This window comes from Ammospiza nelsoni, chromosome 28 (assembly GCF_027579445.1).
Source record: "Ammospiza nelsoni isolate bAmmNel1 chromosome 28, bAmmNel1.pri, whole genome shotgun sequence".
Taxonomy (NCBI): Eukaryota; Metazoa; Chordata; class Aves; order Passeriformes; family Passerellidae; genus Ammospiza; species Ammospiza nelsoni.
Window position 1 is genome coordinate 3,536,352 of NC_080660.1, and position 13,270 is coordinate 3,549,621.

At 54.6% G+C, this 13,270-nt stretch overlaps 2 protein-coding genes across 6 annotated transcripts in view; both read left to right on the forward strand.

Moving 5' to 3' along the window:
* Nucleotides 1-9,807, forward strand: part of UBAP2L (ubiquitin associated protein 2 like) — a 30,212-nt gene extending 20,405 nt beyond the window's left edge. For all 4 annotated transcript variants that reach the window (XM_059490088.1, XM_059490090.1, XM_059490091.1 and 1 more), the window contains 13 exons: nucleotides 332-521; nucleotides 1,066-1,120; nucleotides 1,630-1,804; nucleotides 1,990-2,062; nucleotides 2,687-2,882; nucleotides 2,974-3,062; nucleotides 3,649-3,702; nucleotides 4,285-4,366; nucleotides 5,437-5,654; nucleotides 5,742-5,847; nucleotides 7,718-7,785; nucleotides 8,076-8,273; nucleotides 9,199-9,807. In XM_059490088.1, the coding sequence (XP_059346071.1) occupies nucleotides 332-521; nucleotides 1,066-1,120; nucleotides 1,630-1,804; nucleotides 1,990-2,062; nucleotides 2,687-2,882; nucleotides 2,974-3,062; nucleotides 3,649-3,702; nucleotides 4,285-4,366; nucleotides 5,437-5,654; nucleotides 5,742-5,847; nucleotides 7,718-7,785; nucleotides 8,076-8,273; nucleotides 9,199-9,294 (1,600 nt within the window). In that variant the 3' untranslated portion in view covers nucleotides 9,295-9,807. The remainder of the gene's footprint in view (nucleotides 1-331; nucleotides 522-1,065; nucleotides 1,121-1,629; nucleotides 1,805-1,989; nucleotides 2,063-2,686; nucleotides 2,883-2,973; nucleotides 3,063-3,648; nucleotides 3,703-4,284; nucleotides 4,367-5,436; nucleotides 5,655-5,741; nucleotides 5,848-7,717; nucleotides 7,786-8,075; nucleotides 8,274-9,198) is intronic.
* Nucleotides 9,808-11,046: 1,239 nt separating this feature from the next.
* On the forward strand, nucleotides 11,047-12,797 carry HAX1 (HCLS1 associated protein X-1). Of its 2 annotated transcripts, none has more exons than XM_059490432.1 (8): nucleotides 11,047-11,169; nucleotides 11,312-11,523; nucleotides 11,603-11,745; nucleotides 11,870-11,915; nucleotides 11,995-12,110; nucleotides 12,196-12,346; nucleotides 12,420-12,575; nucleotides 12,664-12,797. In XM_059490432.1, exons 1-7 carry the CDS (start codon nucleotides 11,117-11,119, stop codon nucleotides 12,533-12,535), a joined length of 837 nt encoding a protein of 278 aa, XP_059346415.1. In that variant the 5' UTR covers nucleotides 11,047-11,116; the 3' UTR covers nucleotides 12,536-12,575; nucleotides 12,664-12,797. The 2 variants fall into 2 exon arrangements, with proteins under 2 accessions (XP_059346415.1, XP_059346416.1); XM_059490433.1 differs by having other exon boundaries at nucleotides 11,995-12,092.
* Nucleotides 12,798-13,270: the final 473 nt, after the last annotated feature.

Below are 13,270 nucleotides of genomic sequence, written 5' to 3' on the forward strand. Positions count from 1 at the left end.
TTTGTGATAGTGTGTTTGTCTTCTGTTGGGCTGACCCTCGGTAACTGGCCATCCCTTGAGTACTGGGACCTGAGTGGTGGCAGCTCATGAAGTGTTGCCTAAGGCACAGCATTGTGTAAGGCAAGGCTGTAGCTGGATGTCCATGGCTGGGCTAGCCCTGCTCTCTGGGCATGTTTCTTGGCTTGGCTGCTTCATGTGGTGCCTTTACTGATGCTTGGGGCTTTTTATCTTGAGTATTTGAAGTGAAGAGCCCAGACTGGGCCAGCAGCTTACAGCAGGGTTATTTCAGAGGAAAATGGAGGAACACTTTTTTCTTTTTTTCCTTTTGTAGTGAATCTTCATCCACAATTTCGTCCAATCAAAGCCAGGAGTCTGGTTACCAGAGTGGCACAATACAGACAGCAACATTTACCTCCCAGAACAGTGCTCAGGGACCACTGTACGAACAGAGATCCACCCAGACGAGGCGATACCCAAATTCTATCTCCTCTTCGCCCCAGAAAGATCTGACCCAGGCTAAGGTAAGACAACAGCTTTGCTTATCTATTGTGCTGAGTGTGAAGTGTCTTTGGGAAAGCTGAATGGCTTATCAAAGAGTTCTGTGATCCTCACTGTGTGGCTCCTGGGCTCTAATGAGAGCTCTCTTGTGGCTGTTGTGTTTGGTGCTGGGGTTAACAGCACTCAAGGTGATTGCAGGGCACGTGTTGTGTCATGTACCCTGCTAGAGGGACATGCAGACAAAGAGTTTTGGTTTGTGTTTTGGATTTGGTTCTTGTATGCTGCACACCAGTTCAGAAATGTCAGGTTTGGCTAATGAGCTTGGATTGAGAGTGTTGAGGCAGTCTGACTACCAGCAGCACAGAAACTTCTTGCACTGGTTTCTCTCATATACACTTGGGGACCATCCTGGCACGGGGCTGGACCTTGGGACTGACCCAAACACAGTCTGGTAGAAGAACCTTTTCATAACTGTGCAAGGGAGTGTGAGAGAGAGGTGACACTAGCTCTGCCTCTGGAAATGCTCAGCAATAATGCCCAGTCCTCCTTTTTTCTCTTCTTCCTCAGAATGGTTTCAGTTCTGTACAACCCACGCCATTACAAACCACACAGGCTGTTGAAGGTAAGAGTCTTGCCAGTACAGTGGGTGTCCTGTATCTCTTGTGTTCTCTGCTTTGAATGAGAAGTTTTATCTGTGCTAATAGCAAGTCCTTTCCTTGCTGGACTAATTGCTGCCATTCACATTATTTGTTTGCCTCAAAACATTCAGCTTTGTGCTGATCCTTGAAGGGTCACCTATGACAATAACTTTGCTTTGTGCATGGAAGGCACTTCTCTGAAGGTTTTGAAGCTCTCTGCAGAGCCAGCAGTAGTGTTGAGGTAAAGTGAGATATAGAACACAATCATAAGGGTCTAACTGTTTGGGAGCACTGAGGGGAGCCCCAAATCTCGCAGCTCCTCTAGCTGAGAACTTGCTGATGTTGCCCCAAATCTCTCAGCTCCTCTAGCTAAGATTTGGCTGATGTTGCCCCAAATCTCCCAGCTCCTCTAGCTGAGCACTTGCTGATCCTTGCCCTTGTGTTCCCCTCAGCCAGTAGCTGCCCTTAATTAACCCAAAGCTTTTGTTCTCAGGTGCTACGGGCCCTGCAGTGAAATCCGACTCCCCCTCTGCTCCCAGCATTGCCCCTCTCAACGATGGGGTGTCTGCATCGTCCCTGCTGACCACAGCCAGCCAACACTCAACACCTCTGAGCAGCCTGAGCCACAGTGAGGAGCTCCCCAGTACAAGCACTGCCCAGCTCAGCAGGTGAGGCAGTGAGGGGTGGAATTGTGAACTAGAAGCAGGACTCTATAGCAGACATCAGGGTCTGTCTGATGCAGTGAGGAAGACTAAGATGACTCATCCCATTCAAGCAGATGGGAAATGGGGATGGTGCTACTAATGTTGGCTCTCACCTTGGTCTGACAATGTTTTATTTCTCTTCCTGTCAGTGCATTACCCACCCAGCAGAACAGTCTGTCCTCATCCACATCCTCTGGGCGAACATCAACTTCAACCCTTCTGGTGAGTCTGGGTGTGATCTCTCACTGTGTGCTCCATTTCTGCTCAGGTTGGTGGGGTCTGCTGGGGTGCCTGACCTTGGGGCTGTGGTTGTGGCAGGAGCTGCCAGGCTGCTGGCTGTCCTGCTGGAGTCTGGATGTTGTGTGGAGAGAGACAACAGGGAGTTGTGTCAGTACACCTGTGGCTCAAGGCTGTTGACACCTTGCCTGTTTCTGACTTAGCAGTGCCTTCTTTTGAGCCTGTAGTAGCCCTTGAAGGTGCTGCAGAGTCAGAGCCACATGTCAGAGCACACTGGAGGCTGATGCAGTGGAACCAAATATCTCTACTGCTGGAGCTCTTGCAGCGCAGTTCCTGGGCGTTGGCTTTTGCAGCAGAATAAATCACCCTGCTGCAAATGTGGTGTCCAGCCCTGCTCTGCTCCTCAGACAGATGAGTTGGGATGGAGCCATGAGAGGGGTTTCTAAGCATTAGTATGCTGTCAGGACTTTGGACTTAAGCCAGCCTCACTGCAAGAACATGCAGATGCAGACAGAGGTACAGGATGTTCTGCACAGTGAATGTCCTGTGCTACCTGTGCACTTGGTTCCATCTCTCTGATCCCCTTACTCTCCTCCCTTCCCTCCTTAGCACACAAGTGTGGAGAGTGAAGCAGGCCTCCATTCTTCTGCTAGTACTTTCTCCACCTCCTCCAGCACGGTGTCAGCTGCCCCACCAGTTGTCAGTGTCTCCTCCAGCCTCAGCAGTGTCAGCAGCCTGGGCCTCAGCCTCAGCAGCAACTCCACAGTGACGGCCTCGACTCGCAGCTCTGTTGCAACCACATCAGGTACTGTCGCAGAGAAAGGTGTGAGGGCTAAGAGAGCAAGCTTCTGCTGTTTGCTTCACTGTGGAACTTTTCCCTTCTCCTCCCTTTTCAGGAAAAGCCCCTCCCAATCTCCCTCCTGGAGTCCCACCGTTGTTGCCTAATCCATACATCATGGCTCCAGGCTTGCTACATGCCTACCCGGTGAGTGGAAATTTGCAGTGGTGTCCCAGCTCCCTCTGCAGCAGGGAGGGATGGATGTAGCATAGTGGGGAAACTAAAGACTGTGACAGCCCAGCAGGATTGCCTTGGACAGGCAGAGTTTGGACCTGCTGGTTTTTTCCATGATTCCGTGTGCCCGTGGAGGTAAATGTGTGTTGTGATCACCCCAGGGCAGAGTCTGTTCTCTGCAGCCTCTCCAGCCTTTTAAGAGCCCTTGGGCAGAGCACAGTGTGTGGAAGCACAGAGCTGTGTTAGAAATATGGTGTGACAAAGGGCACTCAGGGCAAGGGTAGCAAGAGCCACAAAGTCTAGGGGTGTGTGTCACATCCTCCCCTAAAGGTGAGGACAGATTTCAGTTTTGGGATGATTTCTAGAGAAAAACTGTTGAGTGACTTTGAGCAGCTCAGAAGAACTTCTGGCAGCATCAGCCTGTGTCAAGGCTCTGGCTGCCTGCACCTGGTGGCTGCTGACTGGCTGCTTCTGGCTTTCTCTCATGTTTATCTAAATGTTTAATCTAAAATCCTTATGTTGTCCGTGTCCCCAGTGTCATCTCTGGCTCTTTTTCTAGCCACAGGTGTATGGATATGATGACTTGCAAATGCTCCAGACGAGATTCCCGTTGGTGAGTACTGCAGAATGACAAGGACATGCCACTTCCACTGGTGCTGCTTGGGTAGAGACAAAGCTTAAGAGCTGGCAAAATGGAGAGCTGAGTGGATGCACCTCTGCAGCAGCAGTGAGGAGTTAATCAGTTGCTCCTTGGCACGTGGGGAGCTGCCTGCACGAGTTACTCATGCAGCAGTGTTCCTTGTTGGAGCCAAGGAGCACGAGTTCCAACAGCAGGGCTATTAGAGAGATTCACCTCTGATCCCTAACAGAGCCAGTGACTAAATACCTGATGAGAATGGGCTTTATTTAGCAACAGGACATGTCCATTTTATTGTGAAGAGGGGGAGAAAGTCCAGCCAGTTTAAGAGCTGCATACCAGTAGACCTTATCTGGTTCTTCTAATAGCCAGGTGAGGGGGATGGTACATGCTACAAAAACCTGGGGCTGCTGTAGGTTATGATCAGCCTGATGTGGCTGGTTGGACTGCAATTCTCAGACATATCTTGCAGCTGCAGTCCAGAAATCCCTCTCTCCCAAATATACTGCTTTGCACTTTGGACAGAGCTGATAAAAATGTCTTCTTTTTATTCATCAGGATTACTACAGCATCCCGTTCCCTACACCCACCACACCACTGACTGGAAGAGATGGCAGCCTGAGCAGCAATCCATACTCTGGTAGGGAAAAACACTGCTCTGATAACCATCCCATCAGGGTTTGTGCTGCTCCTACCAGTGTCCTGTGTCTTTGTTCACTGGAGCCACCTCTGCACCTGCACTGTGCTCCTGCACTGCTTTTGGTTTGGAGCATGCTTCTCACAGCTAAATTCTTGCTTTCCCTTTGAGCATCTGGTGGTGTCAAGGTCTGATACTAGGAAGAGGTGGGCAAAGTAGCTGCCCTTAATGGGGCAGCTGGAAAGGGAGTGAGGAAGGGCTGGAAGATTCTTCAAGGCCTACAGCTGAGGGACTGATTTCCAGGTGGTAAGCAGTGCTTCTCAAGCACTGAGAGTAAAAATAGAAGCACACAATATGGATAATTTTTTTTTTTTTTAATATGGGACAGTCTCAGGGAGAAAGCAGATGAGAAATTTGAGACCTGTCAAACTCAAGCCAAACACCCAGTTGAGTTTATGACCTCACACTGACCTTGGTAACATTGGTTAACACACTGGCAGTCTGCAGTGGGCAGTGACTGAGCTTTCCCATGCTTTAGGAACTGTTGCACTTGGAGGTTCACTTTTTTCCAGCACCACTTCTCCTCAGCTTTGGCAGGAGCTGCTTTGTGTGGAAGTGCTTTTGCCCAGCTGAGGCTGAAAGCTCAGAGCTCTATGAGCTTTGAATAGGAGAGTGTGTTTGCATGGATGAGCCAGGCAAATGCTCATCAAGATCAGAACCTGCAGCCAAGCCCTGCACAGCCCAGGCAAGGGTCTGGGTTGTGTTCAGTCCTGCTGGTGGTGCATGGAGAGGGGCAGCTCTGAAATCAGGCTCTGCTAGCAGGTTTATCCAGTGCCAGATTGTGGGCTTTGCTACTGTGGCTTCCCTTTGCCTCTGTAGTCCTGTTAGGGCCAAGGAGCATTTAATAGCTTCACCTTATCAGTGTGCAAAAGTCTGAGGACCACAGTCCTTGGGGGGAGGGGGGTGTGACTGAAGTCACTGTTTATCAAAAGACTGGCTCACCTTTGGGCTGAGTTGAAGCAGCCCAGCATCTGACTAACATCTGTTCCTCACTCTCACCTCCTCTATTTCAGGTGATTTAACAAAATTTGGCCGTGGTGATGCCTCTTCCCCTGCTCCTGCAACAACTCTGGCTCAGCCTCAGCAGAGCCAGACCCAGACCCACCACACCACGCAGCAAACGTTCCTGAACCCGGCGCTGCCTCCTGGCTACAGTTACACCAGTCTGCCATACTACACAGGGGTACCAGGGCTCCCCAGCACCTTCCAGTACGGGCCCGCCGTGTTCCCTGTGAGTTCCCAGGGGCAGAGTGTGGGATTTGGGCAGAAGGGTGGCCCACCAAAGGCTCTGCTCACTCTGTTCCTCTCTGTTCTGTAGGTTGCTCCTACCTCTTCCAAGCAGCATGGTGTGAATGTCAGCGTCAATGCATCAGCAACCCCTTTCCAGCAGCCCAGTGGCTATGGCTCTCATGGGTACAGCACTGGTAAGAGACCCACAAAAACACTTTTCACAGCAGCAGGGCTGCTCCCAGTCTTACTGGCTGTGATAGGGATTGCTGTCTTACAGCAGTAATAGAGAAAAATTCCAGGGATGCTGCTGCCAAGGAGATTGGTTATCCATAGAAAGGCCCAGGATTGTTCTGCATCCGGGTCTGGGGAAGATTTGGGTTATAGATCACTTTGTGCCCTTCTCTGTGGGGTTACAGATCCTCTTGGGGGTTACAGATCACTTCATTCTTGCTTACTGGCTGTGATAGGGACTGCTGTCTTAGAGCAGTAATGGAGAAAAATTATGCTGTTCCCAAGGAGATTGATTATCCATAGAAAGGCCCAGAATTGTTCTGCATCCAGGTCCGGGGCAGGTTTGGGGGTTATAGATCACTTCATGCCCTCCTCTGTGGGGTTACAGGTCACTTCATGCTTGCTTACTGGCTGTGATAGGGACTGCTATCTTACAGCAGTAATGGAGAAAAATTCCAGGGATGCTGCTCCCAAGTAAATTGATTATCCATAGAAAGGCCCAGGATTGTTCTGCATCCAGGTCTGGGGAAGATTTGGGGATTATAGATCACTTCATGCCCTCCTCTGTGCCCCACAATCAGCTGTCTGGGCCCTCAGAAGGTTAAGCTGCTCAGTGGTTTGGTTTGTTGGTTTTTTATCTGCCAAATGTGATTAACAGAACAGCAGTTGTTCTGGATTTGAGCTTGTTTCCCACCAGTGTTTGGCAGACACTTTCTAAGGAAGTGTCCTTGATTCAAAGATGCAGGAAGGTCATGAACCTGCTGCCTGTCTTGGTACTTGGTTGGTGTCTGCCTGACTTATGCAGGGCTGCATCTGGCTCCCTCTGCCAGTCTTTAAATTCCTTTTGTTGCTTTTTTCACTGCATTAGAGCCCTTTAAGATAGTATTTTCTCTTTGAGAAGGTAATTCAGTTTTATTCCAGGTCACCTGGTGCTGAGTCCTTCAAACTGTTTTCATTTCAGCACTTTTTCCAGGCATTAAATGATGGCTGAGGTGTGCTCTGGGCCACCCTTTTTTATGGACAGCCAACACCCCATGGGGCTTGTGTTGTCAGTCATTGCACCAGCCATCCCAGCCTACAGCTGAGTTGCCTTTCCATGCAATTGCCTGTTTTACACCAGAGGAGCTTTTGGGTTGTTTTTGCTGCTGTGGGTTTGTTTCCCTGTCTGTCCATTGTGTTCTCCAGCTCTCCTCAGACCTGCTGTTTTCCATGTGTTTCTCTGGGTGGCAGCCAGCCCATCAGCTGGCTTCTGGAGGCATTTTGAAACAGTGTGTGTCCAGAGCAAAATAACTTCTATGGGTGCTTTGCATGTGGTCATGCCCAGGCCTGTGACCGTGTTCACAGGGGTCATAGGATGAGGGAAGAGACAAGAATCTGACTCCATGTTTCAGAAGGCTTGATTTATTATTTTATGATATATCTTATCTTAAAACTATACTAAACAAATAGAAGAAAGGATTTCATCAGAAGGCTAGCTAAGAATAGCAAAAGAAAGAAGAATAATAACAAAAGCTTGTGGCTTGGACTCTCTGTCCGAGCCAGCTCACTGTGATTAGTTATTAATTAGAAACAACTGCATGAGACTATTCACAGATCTATTTTTGCATTCCACAGCAGCAGATAATCATTGTTTACATTTTGTTCCTGAGGCCTCTTAGCTTCTCAAGAGAAAAAATCCTAAAGAAAGGATTTTTCATAAAATATCTGTGATACAGGCCAGTCTGTCTGCAGATCTCTGATCACTGGAGCTCTCCAGCAGGTGTTAGCAGCAAGCAGCTCATGGTGGTCCACTGGCTGCTGCCTAACACCCACCTCTCCCTCCCTTCTGCCCAGGTGTATCCGTGACATCCAGTAACACAGGCGTGCCAGACATCTCGGGCTCTGTCTACTCCAAAACTCAGGTCAGTGTCTGTGTGCTTCCTGCCTTGCTGGGAAGGAGAAGCCAAGCTCTGAGACATCCTCTCTGAGCAGTGAGGTCTCTTCCCCTTGGATCAGACAGCCAGGGAGAAGGGAAATGCTTGACATTTCCCAGCTTACAGCAATTCCAAGCCCAGAAAGAGCCATGGGGAGAGACTCTTACCTGTTCTGTGTACCACAGGCTGACTGTGGGCCTGTGATGTGTAGAGATGGGAGGGGCAAACTGCCAGCCTGGCTCCCCGCCCTTATCCTGCCTTTGGCATCTCCTCCTCAGCAATCCTTCGAGAAGCAGGGATTTCACACTGGAACCCCAGCAGCCTCCTTCAACCTGCCTTCAGCTCTGGGCAGTGGTGGCCCCATCAACCCCGCCACGGCGGCGGCGTACCCCCCGACCCCCTTCATGCACATCCTGACCCCGCATCAGCAGCCTCACTCGCAGATCCTCCACCACCATCTGCAGCAGGATGGGCAGGTAAGCAGTGCCCCTGGCACCTCAGCCCCTTGCTGGGCCATCTCCTAGGGCTCGTGCTCCCCCTTGGCTTCCCTGGTCCTTCTGTCCCTCCCTCCCTCATGCTCTGCGGCGCACACATGCAGCGACAGGCACATGCTCACACCTGCACATACACACAGGGCCTGTAGGAGGATGATGAGGTGAGGAGGAAGGCCTGGGGTGTGCTCTGCCAGGGTGGGTGCTCAGCATAACCCCCCTGCTGCCAGGCTGCACCAGCTATGGCCAGGTAGTGCCCCCTCATCTGGGGCGCCTCAACCTCCCCCATCCTCAGAGGGGCAGCTCCACAGGCCAGCACCAAAGGGGTTCCTCACCACAGCCACGACCCTGCAGGAGCTTTCAGGTCTAACCGTGGATTTCGATTGTCATAGTTTGTCCCTTTATTTTACATATCCTGGTACTGCAACAGCTTCCATATTTGCAGATGATACTGTGCTGCCAACGCCAGCAGGAAGATCAGGTAATGAACTCTCTGAAAATGCATTGCACTTGCTGTGGGCTCTGCCCCTGCCCCTAAGGCTCCCCAGGATCACACAGCCCCTTCCTTCTCCCCCGTGGCCCCAAGAGGAGAGGAGAGAGGCCCTCAGGCAGTATGTGCACACACAGACACCCAAACAGAGCCATGAGCAGACACAACCCACACCGACCCTTCCCTGTCTCCTCTCTCCCTCATGCCCCCAGCCCTGTGTGTGCTGGCCTGGAGCAAGGTGTGCAGCCAAGGGAGGGTGCTGGAGGCTGCCCCAGTGCCAGGGAGCTGAGCTGGGCCCAGGAGGATCAGCAACTGCCCAGAGCACCTGGCCAGGGGCCCAGGCGTGCCCGTGTTACCCTGTGGGGCAGGCTGGGGGTGCCTCCCTGCACTCACCACCCTCTCCTCTGCCCTTTCCCGCAGAGCGGCTCCGGGCAGCGCAGCCAAGGCAGCTCCATCCCCCAGAAATCCCAGGCCAACAAGTCTGCCTACAACAGCTACAGCTGGGGCGCCAACTGAGGCCGGGCCCTCGGCACCACTCGCTTCCAGAAGAGAATCCCAGTGCCCCCGATGATGAGGAAGGACCCCAGGGAGGAGAGAACCCTGCGGCGGGGAGCGCCCGGGCCCCCAGCCCAGCAGGGCCCCGCAGGGCAGGCCGCAGGCGCCTCTGCGTTGTCTGTCTTCAGCCACTTTCCTGTTGTATGTAATATAGAATTTGTATTTTTTCTTTTTTTTTTTTCTTTTTTTTTTCTCTCTCTCTCTCTCCGCATTCAGATCTGAACCGTTTGCCGTAGGGGCCTTTTTTGGTTTTTACTCCTTTCTATCCCCTCTCCCATCCAGCTGCCCCAGAATCTCTCAGATCCAAAGGAGTGGAAGCTGTGAGTCGCCTACAGCAAACCCCCTTATTATTAGGATTAAGACCAGTAATTGATATGAGCAGCATTGTAAGATTAATTAGTTGAAGTGTTTTTTTTGTACCGTGTTCTAAATTTAATGGATAAATGTGTCTTGTATATAAAAACAAAAACCCCATGCTGTCCTCTAGTTCTCTCATTTCTCCCCCACCCCGCCAAGGGGTCCCCCCTGGTATTTTATGTTTTCCATCTGCGTCCCTCCATCCTCATGGGCCCAGAGTGCAGGTCCTGCCCTGCTTGCACGCTGTAAGTATCTTCTGCTTTTGGGTTGGGGATTTTTTTATTTTCTTTTTTTTTTTTTCCTTTTTTTTTTTTCCTGTTTTGTTTTGTGGGGTTTTGTTTGATTTGGTTTGGTTTTTTGGGGGTATTATTTTTGGTTTTTTCTATGCAGTCCAGATCTTGTATTTTTCAGTTCCACCTGATCCCTTCAGCTGCAGCCCCAAGCGGGGATTTACTGAAGAGAATAAAGATCACAAAGTGATGTGTGTATTTTTTCCACCTTCTCAGCCTCATTCCCTATTTTTGGTGCAGGGGGTTGGGTGTCCCTGGGCAGTGGGGGCAGTGCTTCCCTCACCCCTCCCCAGCTTCTTGCTGGTGTTTTTGTCCCCTCATTTTGTGGATTTTCCTTTTCCCAGCTGCAATGCTGGGCAGCAAGATGCCAGCACAGGGATGATGCCCTCCCTTCTCTGAGACCCTCACCCTTCATTTCTGCTTCCTAATGAGCTCTGCCTTGTGTCCCCACTGCTCTGGTGCTGCTGCTCCTCCTTTTGGGGGTTCAGGGCTGCTCTCCCCAGCTCCTCGTTCCCCCCGGGCAGGCCGGGAGGGTTCTCACAGGCACCGGGGAGGGCAGTGAGACACGGAAACAGCAGTGCCCGGTCCTGCAGTGCCCGCCGAGATTCCCCTCGCGGCCGGGGCACAGCTGGAGCCCTCCAGAGCCGGTGGGGCTGAGGGGAGCGGCGGGGCCGGGCTGGGCTCCGGAGCTCGGCTGGGGGAGCGCAGGGGCCGCTACCGGGACCCGGGAACCCCGCCAGCCCGCACGGGGCCCGGTGCACTCCATAGGATAGCTCATGCGAACAGAACAGCGCGGGCCCACGGGGACGGTCACACCGGGACAGCTCCGGTCCCTGCGGCTCTCGGGGGCCCGGGCCGCTCACATCGGGGCTGTTCCGGCCCGTGCGGCTCTCGGGGGCCTGTCCGGTCACACCGGGGCGGTTCCGGCCCGTGCGGCTCTCGGGGGCCTGTCCGGTCACACCGGGGCGGTTCCGGCCCGTGCGGCTCTCGGGACCCGGGTGGGACACGGAACGGCCGCGCTGCCGCAGCCCATCGCGACAGCCGGCGGCGCTTTACGGCCGCGGCGCTTGGCGGCAGCGCGACCCGGTCGGGACGGGGTAGCGGGACCTGGAGGGCCCGGCGGGCCCCGGAGCGGGATGAGCTTCTACGACGTGTTCCGCGGCTTCTTCGGCTTCCCGGGACGGTGCAGGTGACGGGAAACCCGCCCGTCCCCCGGGTGCCCCCGGCCTCGCCCGCACCTGTCCCTCTCTCAACCGCCCGTTGCCCCACCGGCCGCGGCCCTGCCCCGCTTGCTCCGGCTTGTCCGGTCCCTCACTGCCGCTGTCCCGCAGACCCCGGGAGCCGCTGTTCGGCGGCGCGGCGTGGGACGAGGAGGAGGATGAAGAGGAGGATGGCGGCCCGTCCATGTCGCAGCCGCCCCAGGACTTCGGCTTCGGGTTCAGCCCTGGCTCCTCCCGCGGTGCCTTCGAGGAGCTGTTCCGGGACATGGGCGAGCTCCTGGGCGTCCTGGGGGGGTTCTGGGCCGAGCCCCAGCAGCCTTTCGGTGGGTACGGGAGGGCTGAGCGAGACTCTGGGGGCCGCTCAGAGCCCCTCGGCCTGACCGACGCCCTTGTGCTGCCCAGTGCCCGCCCTGCCCGGCCCCGGTGAAGGCAGCGCAAGGCGACCGCTGCGGGACTCGATGCTGAAGCAGCCGGACAGTCCCCCTGCCAGCGCGGCCCCGGGGAGCTCCGGCGATCTGGCCCGGCCATGGAGACCCTTCCTAGGGGTGGGTGAAGGGTCTGGGCTCTGCCTTCCGCAGGGCAGCCGGCTCTGTGCTGGTGCGGTGCTGCCCCAGGGTTGCGCTTTGCTTCCCATCACTGCCGTCAGCGGTGCGTGGCTTTATCTTGCAGCTGGAAGATGCTCCCCGGGCTCCTCCCGCCCTCAAGGAAGACCAAGGTGGGTGCTGGGAGCGGGGGCTGAGGGGCCCTCCCTGCTCCAGCTGCCTGTGCTGCCACCGCCTTCCCTCTCCCCCCAGACCTGGACGCCCAGGTTTCCTCTGCTGGGCTGGGCACCATCCTGAGACCCGACGAGCCCAGGTCCCACTCTTACTTCCAGAGCGTCTCTGTCACCAAGGTGACTCTCCCTGACGGGGTGAGTGTCCCGGCAGGGCTGGGGGAGGCCTGGGGACACCGTCCCCGTGGTCTGGGGGTCTCTCAGGGCTCGGTGCTGTGCGCAGGGGGTGGAGGAGCGCCGCACCGTGCAGGACAGCCGGGGCCGCCGGGAGACCACGGTGACACGGCGGAGAGGGGACCAGGCCTTCATCAGCACCACCAGGGAGGACGGGCAGAGCAAGGACTACCGCGAGGAGGTGCTCAACATGGATGACCGTGAGTGGAGCTCTGGGGAGGGTGCAGAGACTGGATGGGAGCCCCACTGAGGGAGCTCTCTCTGCCCTCACAGGGGATCTGGCACAGTTCGCTGGCACCTGGCCACAGCAAGAAGAGATTCCTGCTGCCAACCTGGGCCCCTCATCTGCGCTGGGCAGCTTCCTCCGACGCTGGTTCTCGAGCTGGTAGCTGTGCCCAGTCCTGATTGAGCAGCCCACGTGTGTTTCAGGTGTGGGCTGGTGGGATCCTGGGCTTGCCAGGCCTGTCAGCGTAGGCAGTGGGCAGCAGCCTCTTCTCACCACCTGTTTTTGTTGTAGATGGGTCAGATCTTGCTGGGAAGTGGTGCCTGGGCTGGAGGCTGTCCACCTTCTGCAGCGCTGCACAGCCACAGGGAGCCCTGTGGGAGTCAAGTGTGTGTGTGTACAGAGCAATAAAGTCTATTTATGCTAAACGGTGACCTTCCATGCTCCTTCAGACTGGAATCTCATGTGTTTGGAGGCAGATTCCCCCTGTCCACCAGGATGACTCTGGGGGGCTGCCTCAGGGGTGCAGGTGATTGCCAGGCTCCTGTGTCTGCACTGCTCCCTTCCTATCTCCCTCTCCCATTTCCTTGCCCCAAGCTGTGCTAGTGCCTCCCCTGGGCCACTCTTGAGGGCCTGGCCCAGCCTGGAGGCCTTTCCAGGACCTCTTTATTAGTGCTGACTGCAGCTTTCCAGGATCTCTTGATTAGTATTGACTGCAGCTGTGGCTTGAGCAGGGATAAAGGGGGTTCATGGCCAGGCAATACCTGTGCCTGCTCACCTGAGTGAGGTTGTGACTCCCCACGGCCACTTGGGGCTCAGGGTGTTCCTACCTGGCCTTGCCCTGCTGCGGTGCAGCATTGTCACACGGTGTCCCCGGCCACACACAGGACTCTGGTCGCTG